Here is a 12,909-nt window from a genome sequence, read left to right on the forward strand (position 1 = left end):
ATATTACAAAGCCACAGTCATCAAGACAGTGTGGTACTGGTACCAAAACAGACATACAGACCAATGGAACAGAACAGAGAACACGGAAATAAACCCTGACACCTAGGGTCAATTAACCTTTGCCAGAGGAGGCAAGAGCATAAAAATGGGAAAAAGACAGTCTATTCAGCAAGCATTGCTGGGAAACCTGGACAGCTGCATGCAAATCAATGAAACTAGAACACACCCTCACACCATGCATGAATATAAACTCAAAATGGTTTAAAGACTTAAATGTAAGACAAGACACCATCAAACTCCTGGAAGAGAACATAGGCAAAACATTCTCTGACATCAACCCTATGAATATTTTCTCAGGTCAGTCTCCCAAAGCAACAGAAATAAAAGCAAAAATAAGCCAATGGGACCTAATCAAACTGACAAGCTTTTGCACAGGAAAAAGAAACCAAAAAGAAAATGAAAAGACAACTTACAGAATGGGAGAAAATAGTTTCAAATGATGCAACAGACAAGGGCTTAATCTCTAAAATATGCAAACATCTTATGCAACTCGACAGCAAAAAAAGTCAACCACCCAGTGGAAAAATGGGCAAAAGACCTGGATAGACATTTTTCCAAGGAAGATATATAGATGGCCAACAAGCACATGAAAAAAATGCAACATCCCTGATTATTAGAGAAATGCAAATCAAAACTACCATGAGATACAACCTCCCCTACCAGTCAGAATGGCCATCATTAGTAAGTCCACAAATAACAAGTGCTGGAGGGCATGTGGAGAAAAGGGAACCCTCCTGCACTGTTGGTGGGAATGTAAGCTGGTACAGCCACTACAAAGAACAGTATGGAGGTACCTTAGAAATCTATACATAGAACTACCATATGACCTAGCAGTCCCACTCTTGGGCATATATCTGGACAAAACTTTTCTTAAAAAAGACACATGCACCTGCATGTTCATTGCAGCTCTATTCACAATAGCCAAGACATGGAAACACCCCAAATGTCCATTGACAGATGATTGGATTAGGAAGAGGTGGTGTATATATACACAATGGAATACTACTCAGTCATAAAGAAGAACAACATAATGCCATTTGCAGCAGCATGGATGGAACTAGAGACTCTCATCCTGAGTGAAATAAGTCAGAAAGAGAATGACAAATACCATATGATATCACTTATAACTGGAATCTAATATACAGCATGAATGAACCTTTCCACAGAAAAGAAAATCATGAACTTGGAGAATAGACTTGTGGCTGACCAGGGCGGGGCGGGGGGGGGGGGCAGTGAGGGGGAGAGTGGGAATGGGAGGGATTGGGAGCTTGGGATTAATGGATGCAAACTATTGCTCTTAGAATGGATTAACAATGAGATCCTCCTGTGTAGCACTAAGAACTATGTCTAGATACTTACAATGGAGCACAACAATGGGAGAAAAAAATTGTATATACATGTATGTGTAACTGGGTCCCCATGCTGCACAGTGGAAAAAAAAAAGTGTGTTGGGGGAAATAACAATAAAAAATAAATTAAAAAAATTAAAGACAACTCATAAAAATAAATTATTGGTTAGCTTTCTGGGCCAACTTACAAGTCTACTTAACTGCAAATTAAACTGACAAAGGTATGCATTGAATATGCATTGAATTCCTGGAAGCCAGTTATGCGGAAAACTTTGCCCCTCTTTTCCTAGCCTGGCGCCCATCCCTGGAGGAAAGTTCTTATAAAAGCAAAGTGCCAAATTCTCCTTCCACCAATGAAAATGTCTCCCTCTGAGCTGCTAAACTCTGTCATTTGTTAGAGAAGAGCAAACTTCTGCTGTGATGTAATATACTCTGATCAGGTGAATATCTGTCTGGGTACCCCTGTGACTGTTTTGGAATGAACACTTAGTACTGTATGCAATAAGAGCAAGAGCTACTATTTAGTTAAATGCTGACTTTTTGGGGCCAGTTGATTTTGTGCTCCAAATGCTCATATTAGTAGAATTAATTATCTTCATTTTAAGGTGAACAACTTGCTCAATTCAGCAGCCAGGTGCAGAGGTAGAACCTAGCTCTTGCTGCTACGACTCAGATGCCCCCTTTTCTCTGTGATACCAGACTTCCTTTTGAGAGTGATTTTTTTTTTCCTTTTTGCAGAACAGTCTTCCTCTTAACCCAAATGAATAATGTGCAGAATATCAAGAAGCATAAAAGGCAGGTAAAGAGGTCTATGAAGTAAAGACAGGGGTCGTTTTACTGATCACAGAGACGACCCATCTCCATTGCGGTCAAGTCTTGAATTTGCTTTTGCTTTCATATCTTATTACTTTCTAATGGTTTTTAATCCTTACGAGCTCTCAAAAGTTAGGATTCCCTCACCCTTCTGGTGACACTGGCAGAATCTCCGAAAGAGGAGGAGGAGGAAGGAAAGAGCGCTGTGGAAGAAGGCAGGTATGAAGAGAATTAAGGGGCTTATCTCTGTACTTTGAAGGCTTTTATTTGATTTGATGCTTTCCCCCTGCTGCTCCCTATAAATTTTATATCTTGAGATAGTAGGTGTGCACATGTCCTCTTACCCCACAGTGTAGAAGGTCTTGAAGACAGTAAGTCATACACAGCACTGAGGCATTTCTGCTCCCAGGTGCTAGGGGAAAGGGCTGTTTCCCATATTTGAACAGGTTTGGAAATAATGGATTAACTAGGGTTAAATAGGATTCTAACTTCTAGAAGTCTTAGAGCCTTGAGTGGATTTAGAAGGTGAGGCAGTGTTTCTGTCTTGGTTATACATAAATCCTGTTCACTGAGGGCAGCCTCAGTGCCTAATACATTATGTGACTCTTAGAAGATACTTGAATACTATTTATTGAATTGGATTGAAATAAAAATTTTCTAAATGTACATGTTAAAAAAAATCACTATATCAGTAGATATCTTTTGGGATTCTGATTTTCCGCAGAACCCAGTTATGAGAATGTGGCTCTGGATATGTTTATATCATTTTGGGCTACAGGGAATGATTCATTGTCAGCAGGATGAAAAATGAAGAAACACAGAAAGGTTACTGATACTCCTTTTGTATCTAACTCCCAGATATGAAGGGAGTGAGGGCTATGGCAAAGATGGATTTAAAGTTGAATAAAATACCATGTGAGTCCAGACCAAAGAGTTTTCTGTAGAAAATAATGAAGAGATTCAGGCTGAGCTGCATTCAGGAGACTCAGAAAAAGAAAGTGAGGGACCCCAGGAAAGACAAGTATCCATGTCCTCACTTATCGAGGGAAATGCCCTCACCCTGGACACAGGCGTGGAAATTGGGCATGCTGGCCAAAAAGGAGCATGACCGAAGATGGAAGAAGAAAACTAGCTACAGGGGATTGGTAAGACTCCCCTGTATTCCCATGGATGTACTCCTCAGAGGAGCAATCCCAAACTTTCTCACAGTGTCGAATTACTCCCACCTGCTGGGCTGGACCCACTCCAGGTTCTGGCAGCCCTGTCTTTCCTCTAGCCCTAATGAGTGCACTTAATTTCAGATTCTTGTCCTTTCTGATCTCCCTGACCTGATTCAGTAAGAGAGCCTTTTCTAGGCCTTATTCTGAGCCGTGATTGACACTAATTCTCTCATCTTCACATATAAGTAAAATAGTTATTGTGCTGGTTTAGAACAAGGCCTTTCTTAAATGGTGTTCAACTTAGATTTCGAATTAGAAGTAGAGCACAGTCACATGTTAGTTTAAATTTATGCAGTATGATTTAACTCACTTTTACTGGGGGTTGTATAGAGTTAATAACTAGAGGTTGATCTTACTATAGCCTGGAGCCAAAAGACCAGAGTTCAAGTCCTAGCCCTGCCACTGCCTAGCTCTGCAACATGAGGCAACATATTTGGCCTTTTTGTTTGTTTGTTTTCGTTCCTCCATTTATAAAGTAGAAATGAAATTAATACCTAACTCACTGAAAAGTATTTAGTGTGTTAAATGGAAATTAAGTGTGTTAATTCATGTGACGAGACCAGCACATAATAAATACTATATAAACATGAGCTGTTATCACTATTTTTGTTATTATTACACACTCAATATTAGCCATGCTGAGAAAATAGGCATTTCACTATGAGAGTATTCATGGCAGGTAATGATGATACCAGAAGCATTTTGGATTTTAGGGTCATCTTGGAGTGGACCGCAAGAGAAAGCTTAGATGGATAGGTTATTAAGAAATACCCAAAATATTTTAAATGCAATATTAATTAATAAAAAATGTGTCCTACTATGGCTCAAAGTGGCACAATAAAATGCAGATGCTGTTTTTACAAGTACTCTGTTAATAAGGGAACATGGAATTGAGTAACAAAACAGAAACTTATTAAAAAATGTTTTACTTTACTAGAAAAGGTAAATAGCACCAAATGTTATGTAGTTTGTGAAATGTGTATGTTTGGTTTAGCCCTCACATGTTTTTGACTGTAAGTGCAGTACCATGTATTAAGGTCTGTAAACTATTTGCAGGTTAGAGGTGAAGGTCTAGGCTGGGATGCTGTTCATATGTGCAAAATGAGTTGTTTGTGTACAGATGCTTGGGTCAGAGCCTTACACGGTGTAAATGCATCTTAACAAACTTCTAAGAATCAGCTATTACAGTGTTTCTTATTACTCGTTTGTCCTTTCATTTGTCTGTCTGTGTATCCATCCAGTGATCCATCCATCCTATTCATCTACCCACTATTTTTCTTTTCCACAACATTTATTGAACCTTCATTATGCTCTAAGGCATTGTGCAGGGCTTAGAGAGGCAAAGATGAGTAATACAGGGTTTCCACCCTCATGCCAGCTCATGGTTCAACCTGTAATGATTTTGTCTCAGTCTGTGCCATGTGATTGATAATAATTAGGTATTGTAAATTTATTTTCTCTAAATATTTAAAATAACACAAATGGCAAATTTCTTTGAGGTAACAAAAATGAGGGTTAAAAATTATGAAATAAAGGAAAAAAAAAACATATTTGTCTCTTCCCCCAGTTCCTGGCACAAGGCTTCTAAAACCGTTGTAATTTCCTAAGTGAGAAGAGTGCTCAGAACATCTTTGGGTCTAATAGTTTGTCTTTGACCCCAGTCCCTGCCCTAGAGCTCTTAGTCCCTTGGTGTTTCCTGGCTGAGAGCAGCATCTTCTATTCCAGTGGGATAACTTCTGGTGGGCCACATGGCTTCACGGTGGGGGCCAGTCACTAGGAAGATCAGGCATGACTAGACTCTTGGGACTTTACGCTCCACGCTCCACCCTATCCTCTGGGAAGGGGACAGGGCTGGGGATTGAGTTAATAATCATTCATGCCTGTGTGATGAAGCCTCCATGAAAATCCCAGTGGTACATGGTTCAGAGGGCTCCTGGGTGGGTGCACACATCTATGTGCTGGGAGGGTGATGTGCCCCTGCTCTTTGGGGACAGAATCTCCTGTACTGGGGACCTTTCTAGACCTTATCATATGTATCCTTTAATAATCTAGTAGGTAAACTTTTTTTTTTTTTTTTTTTTTGCTTTTCAGGGCCGTACCCATGGCACATGTAAATTCCCAGGCTAGGGGTCGAATTGGACTGCATCTGTGATCTACGCCACAGCTCACGGCATCACCAGATCCTTAACCCACTGAGCGAGGCCAGGGATGGAACCTGCATCCTCATGGATCTTAGTCAGGTTTGTTGTCTTTAAGCCATGATGGGACTACCCAGTAAACACTTCTCTTGAATTCTGTGAACCACTCTACCAAATTAAAGTGGCGGAGGGGATTGTGGAAGCTCTAGTTTATAAACAGTCAGTCAGGAGCACAGGTGACAATGGGGATGAGCCATTGAGATCTGAAGTGGAAGCAGGGGCAGTCTTTTTTTTTTTTTTTTTAAAGGGCCACACCTACGACGTATGGAAGTTCCCAGGATAGGGGTCGAATTGGAGCTGAAGCAGCCAGCTTATGCCCTAGCCCTGGCAATGCCAGGTCCTTAACCCCCTGAGCGAGGCCAGGGATCAAACCCGCATCCTCATTGATACTAGTTGGGTTTATAACCCCCTGAGCCACAACGGCAACTCCTGGCAGAAGAGTCTTAGAGAACTGAGCCCTTAAGCTCTGGGGTCTGTGTTAACTCTGCTTAGCATCAGGATTGAATTGAGTTGTAGGTGCCCAGCTGGTATTGGAGAGTTGCTTGGAGACACACCCTACACAGCTGGTGTTACAAGTGTTGTGAGTGTGGTAATAGGGTGAGAGTAAAGAAAACACACGATACGGAATTTTTAAAACGTCCTTGAAGTCTTCCCCTGCCTGGACAGATCCTCTCTAGCTCCTGGTGTGGCAGATCTGTCCGACCTGCAGAGTCAGAACACGGTGACTCCAGTCCTTGCTTGTAACTCCTTAACATGTATCTTTAGACGTTTATGAAACCTCTCTGAATTCCATTCTCACCTGTGAAATGGTGAGAATAGATACTACCCAGGGATGTGAGCCAGTGAAGTGAGAAGACTCTAGCACGAATCAAATCCTCCTCTGGGTCAGGAGTCACAGCTTGAGAGGGCAGACCTTATGAAGCTGTTCAGCAGTGAGCAAACAGCATCAGAGAGGAAGTCATCGCAGGCTGCAGAGCTAAGGGAGGCCTTGTGTGTCTGACTTCAAATTTGTCTGTACGGTTTATAACCAGGCCACTCTGACAAGAAATGTGAAACGCGTTAATAAGTATGCTGTTTATATGTTGCTAATGTTAGTTTTGTACCCAAGGGGTCAACTTCTTGTCATTGCTCAGATGTGTCAGAGGCACAGCTTTGAATGTATTGGGGTTAGGATGGTGTGTATAGCTTGGGTTTAAAGCTCAATAATTCTATAATCTGCAAGATGAGGTAATAACAGCTAATATAAGTAAATAATGAGATAATGTATGGAGAACGATGTATATTTTGTAAATAGATGATAAATGGTAGATGTTATTATAATAATTACAGATAAATTACTATACCCAATAGATTCATATCCTTATCTGAACATAAATTCCTCTCCTCTTGGTTTCCAAGTACTTTGTATACATATTTGCTAGCCTCCCTAGTTTGTCTCAAATACATTATTCCCTGGATGACAGACAGTTGGAAAGAAGAAAAGCAAAACCAAGAAGAGGATTCTATACACTAGCCTTTAAATCTCAATGGTAGGAATACATGTATAGATAAAGACGTATTATGAATCTTTTACTCAAATTTCAAATTAAAAAGCAAAAAGTGATTTTTCTCTTGAAAATTATCAAAAGGAAGGAAAAACAGTATACCCTAACAGTTAAACTCAGACTCTGGCTCCAGCCTGCCTCAAATCCCAACTCTGCCACTTGTTAGCTTGTGATTATTTGGCTAGTTACTTTTTCATTTATAAAATGGAGATAGTAGTAGTACCTAGTCATAGAATTGTAGTGAGAATTACATAAGCTAATATAGTGTAGTGCCTTTATGGCACCTAGGAAGCACTATGAGTTTGCTGAAAACTAACAAAATAGTAAAATTAAATGATTTTTATTTTTTTCCATTATAGCTGGCTTACAGTGTTCTGTCAATTTTCTTCTGTAGAGCAAGGTGACCCAGTCACACATACATATATACATTCTTTTTCTCACATTATCCTCCATCATAAGTGACTAGATATAGTTCCCAGTGCTATGTAGCAGGGTCTCATTGCTTATCCATTCTAAAGGCAACAGTTTGCACCTATTAACCCCAAATTCCCAGTCCATCCCACTCCTTCCTTCCCCCAAAGCAGTAAAATTTAATTGATAATTTATACAAAGTTTAGTGATCAGTAAGTAACATGGAGGTTTTACTTTGTTATTTTGGCTCTAACTCTGAAGATACAGTTCTTGAGTATATTAGATAATGGACTTGACAAATTAAGCTGATTAAAATGAGTATTTGAGATGAAATTAAAGTGCAAAATACTTGCAAAAACTTTCCCAGGAGGACCTACTCTCTAGAGGAGGATAATGATGAGGAGAAATCTAATTTTTGTATTGATTTAATGATGCTGAAAATAACGGCAATAGGAAGAGAAAGATGTCCGACTTCTGAGAACAGTACAGCAATCTTAGATGAAGAAGTGACTAAATGTTTCATCTTTTATAAGGGAAACAATTGAGATTTTAAGTGAACGTATCACCCAATTAAAACCTGGAGGAAAGAGCAGGGATATGGATTTGCTAAAGGCAAATGCAAATGAACATTTACAGCCAAGTACGAAAGCGAAAGGCTATCTCTGAAAAGTAGAAAAGGGGGTCACAAAACCCACAGACAAGATCCAGGGTTCAGTAGAGCAGAAACAGGAAAGGTATGAATCAAATATATTTTGACAAGCTGTCCACATTGTGTTTCTTGTTAGTAGAAAAATAAAGATGGCGAGCATGACTACAGAACATACTGTGTAGAATTAATGCAGGTGAGACATAGGGCGTCATAGTAATTATTAAGCATTTGCTTTGCCTCACTCCTTAAGCCTGCCTATGACCTGCCATCTCCTGCAAATCCTCCAAATCCTGGGTTAATGTTGAATGAGTTTATTTTAAAGAAACCATAAACATTCAGTGCTCCCCACTGTCCCCTTTCTTTACGAAAAAGTGTCATGGATGATCCGGAACAACAGCACTGATCCCCAGTATTACTCTTCTAATTTACTTCTCTTAAACTGAAAACAATCCTATAAACTCATAAATATTCACTAGAAAAGAAGAGTTTTAGTGCCTATAATCATGAGACTTGACATTTTTAAAGGAATATTTGAGGAATTTGGGGAATGTAAAATATGAAAGGTTAGAATTACTGCTTTACAGTATTATGATTTCCATAGCCCTGGAATATGCATTTTCAAATTCATTGAATTTTAATAAGCAAAACAGAAATGCTATACATTTATATTTATTTACTCATAAATTTGTTCAGCAGATATTTATGGGATGTCAGTTCTCTGTGAGGCATTGTGGACGGTGTCTAAAATCTTAGAGATCCTATGACAATTACTATGTGCTCACTAAAAGGCTGATCCAAAAGTGTATTTTATTAGTTGGGAAGGAAGTTCAGTTAAGTTCAATAATTCAGTGTCCAGTTCTCATCTTTGAAACTCCCCAGGTGGAAACATTGCCACCTGGAGAAGCTGCAACAGTCTAGGGAGACTGTACTTAATGCAGTTGTGGGTCGCAGCTCCGATTCTGACATCACAGCTCTGTAGACTCTGAGAAGCTCCTTAACGTCTTTTTCCCTTAGATTCCCCACTTTAAAATGGTAGTGCTGATCTCACAGGGGTGTCCTGACTATTAAATGAAATGACATATGTAAAAGTGTTTTGAAAATGGCATAAATCTAAGTAATAGTGAAATATTGTCATCATGGATGTTTAAAAATCACAAATTATATCAAATGCCAAGAAACCATTTTTTCTTCTCCTTTGCAGGTAGCAAACCTTATTTTGAAAAAGAAAACTTGGAATAATTTAGTTTTTTTTTCCTTTAGTATTTAATAGAGATTAAACACATTTTCCCTAGTCTGGATCTCATCTCCTTTCTCCCCCTAAGGAGTCCTGAAATGTCTATGATGAAGGTTTTGTAGGTTTTGCCCTCCCAGTCTGAGTTCGTTCCCAGTGACTGACTGGACAGTATAAGGAAAAGCAGCTGAAGGGTCTGTGCTACAGAAGCTAAGTTTAGTCAGGCTAAGTTTAGTCAGATTGCTGAAAGGAAGCTTTCCTTAAGACAAATTAACACCACTCCGCCCAACACTGCTTCACAATCAGAGACAATCAGGGCACAATGTAATATAGTTTTTCATTAACACCTGAAATCTCCACTGTTGAACTTGGCAATATGAAATAATGCTAATAGTGATTTTAACACAAAAATACTTAACTACAGAGATTAAGCAGTCCAGCTGCTCTAATAATTCCAGAAATTTCACTGCATCTGATGCAGATTGAATTCATTGAGGACACCTCACAGGTGGTCCTGCGGCATGTGGGGATCTAGCCACTAATGGACCGTAGAGCAAACAAGCCTTTCCTAAGCGAAATTGGACTTACCGATACATCATCCGCGGGCGGAAGAACGATTTTCGAGGTCTGCGCCCACTCCGCTCGACTTCCTAATCAGCTGTATGACATCTCTAGATATGTTACAGGTCTGTGGCTGCAAGAAATAAGGAAACACATTACAGGTAGTCGAAATGAAACTAGTTTGACAAGTCTGAACAGAGAAGCCTCAACCCATAGAACAGCTTGAAGAGAATAGCCCAGAGACAGCATAGTCCCAACAAGAAAACAATATTTCTTTTTTTGGTATTGACTAATTTTGTTAAAGGAGAAGAAATCGGTTGCAGGGATTTGAATGAGAAATACCTTAGGAATGTGCTAGGATTAAGACTTTAAAGAAGATTATTGGTAAGTATACAAATATCTTATAGAAATCTTCACATAAAAGCTCTCAGTGAAACCAATCAGATATTCTTAAAAACTAGATTCAGAATATGACTCTTGCAAAAACTTCCTAAATTTGTGTTGAACAGCAGTTACTTTCAAGTATCAGGGATATAGTGAATTTATGAATAGATAATCATTTTTCTTTTAAAAAATACCTACTTCTCAGAGTACCTACAAATAAATTTATATCAAACCAGACTTTTCCCAAAATGACCTAATATATATAAATTTAATTAATATTTACAAATATATATCTCTGTTTTTATATGTGTATACACACACACACACAGAGAGAGAGAGACTTTCAGAATGAAGAAAACAAAAAGAGACTATCACAGATCATTTTTCAATTAGACAACATGAATACCAACTCTTTGTGAATATTAAGACATTAGAAATAAGGCTGAAACTCTGACCATGTCCTAGTCATGATTCCTTTCCCTCTTCTCAGAAGTAACAAGTATTATTAGGGTCCATTTGTCATAGAACAAACTAAGCGTTTATAGGCACAAACACAGGCACACACATATAGTCATAGAAAACCATATGTGAATATTAATTAAACAAGTCATACTAAACAGTTTTGGGCCCAGACCCAGGGTTGTGTGATGGAGAATGTGATTGACAGATGGCTCCAGCTGCTGTGCTCTGAGCCCCCCAGAGCACCCACACTGAGGCCATACTTCCTACAGGCTTCTCCCAGCCTCTGACCAAGAACAGCAGGCTTGTAAACGCAGATGTATTTCTAGGAAATGTGGGTGCCTTTAACGTAAAGACTCTCTGTAAATTCGGCCAAATTTTCTTGAACCTGCACTGCTGTGGCGCACCCTTCCTATCTAACTCTTCTTCCTTTTCCCTCTACTGCACAGATGTTGGACTTCAACTGCATCCTGAAGGGTCTCTTTGCCTCTTCCGGCATGTGTCTCATTTTCTTCACAGAAATTTCTCCCAGTGAATCTCTTGTATCTCAAATCCATCTTTGGAGTCTGGTTGAGTGACCTCAGAAAATTGAAGACCAGCAAACTCATTTCCGTACCTATTGGGTAAAGGGGACGTTGAGTGGCATGTGGGGCACAGATAATCCCTGGCACAAAGTGACAACTGAATTGCTAAAGATCTCACCAGCAGTGACCCAGGGGAACTTCCTGGTGCAGGGGAAACCATTGCAAGGGTGATGGTTCAGGCAATTAAAAGAGGAGAGGGAGAAATGCCACAAAGATGGTGGCATTGGCTGGTTACTGCTAAATTGCCTTGTTGCCCTGCAAAGGGATAAGGAGAAACTGAGGGGTGTTTAAAATCAGTTAAAGGCTAAGTGTCAGAGCCAGTTACAGAGGCCCTAATCTCCTGCTGAGGAAGAGTAGACACAGCTATACTAATAGGCTGGATATTTAATAGTTAGATCCCCAGTGTTTGAATGCTCAGTTGAAGCAGATCTGCTGTGCTTTGGTCGGGACCTGGTTGAGAACGCCTGGGACCTTGAAATGTCAGATGGAAACACTGGTATTGGTGTTGTAGAGCCCCTGAACCTCAGAGGTTGCAGAAGTCTTCCCCTTCTCCTTGGTGAGAGCCAGCCCTTCTCTCATGCTGCAAGATGCTGCAGAGCCCTCTTCCCCAGTAGATGCCTCCTTGAGAGATACTCCCCCTCCTTCACTGACAACCAGGTGGATAACTCAGCTAGGCGTGAGCTGGCCCTGACAAAGGAGGAAGGGGCCACGCACTGGGGGAACTGGTAAGAATGAATGAGGGTGTGCTGCCAGGGGAGCACTCTTATTCCTGGCATTGGGTTTGAGGATGCTCGGTGAAGGAGGGCTGGATAGAGGATGGGGTAAGTAAGAATTCATTGCCTTTCTGGAGAGAGGGCCTTTAGCATCCAGGCAAGGACCAAGGAGATTGGGCACTCTCATTGCAAAGGTTGCTTCTAAATAGTCTGGAAGAAGCAATAGATCAGACCAATCAAAGCAGAAATTCTGTAGTTGCCCTGGTGGACGTTGGAGGAGGAAATAAGCTGAGGGCAATGGGTGTTCTGGAATGAGTTTGTTATCTGCAGCCAGAAGGCCCATCAGCAGATAGGCACCATAGGAAGGCTCACGCCATTTACCAGAACCACTAGAAATGAGCCAGTGAGAGGGGCTGGAGCATAACTAAGAAGTTGGGTGTTGGCTCTCCTCTGCAGGTGAAGGCTGACCAGGAGACTAAGCTGCAGAGCTTAGCAGCACTAGGGGGGAAACTGTTTCCTTAAATCTAAACTCACCAGCCCTGGAGGTCTGGAGGACTGAAGGAGAGGAAAAGAATACCTGAAAACAGCGGATTAATCGCTGCCTTTTCTAGAAGTGCCTCTCCTTTACCCTTTTACTTCCAAGGAGGTCTGGCTTGCTGAGTCTAGTCTACTTTGAAAAGCATGTGAACATTGTCTCAAGGTAATATCAGACAAAGCAGGGTGCTGGGGACAG

The 12,909-nt window shown here is 40.4% G+C and overlaps 1 protein-coding gene across 1 annotated transcript in view; it reads right to left on the bottom strand.

Annotated features, from left to right (window-relative positions):
* The window catches only part of LOC125137686 (transmembrane protease serine 11A-like), a 46,297-nt gene extending 36,085 nt beyond the window's left edge, over positions 1–10,212 (bottom strand). The window contains 1 exon segment of the mRNA XM_047798619.1: positions 10,064–10,212. Coding sequence (XP_047654575.1) covers positions 10,064–10,074 — 11 coding nt within the window. The 5' untranslated portion in view covers positions 10,075–10,212.
* Between the last annotated feature and the right edge of the window lie 2,697 nt (positions 10,213–12,909).

Source organism: Phacochoerus africanus, chromosome 10 (assembly GCF_016906955.1).
Source record: "Phacochoerus africanus isolate WHEZ1 chromosome 10, ROS_Pafr_v1, whole genome shotgun sequence".
In the NCBI taxonomy this organism is placed as follows: Eukaryota; Metazoa; Chordata; class Mammalia; order Artiodactyla; family Suidae; genus Phacochoerus; species Phacochoerus africanus.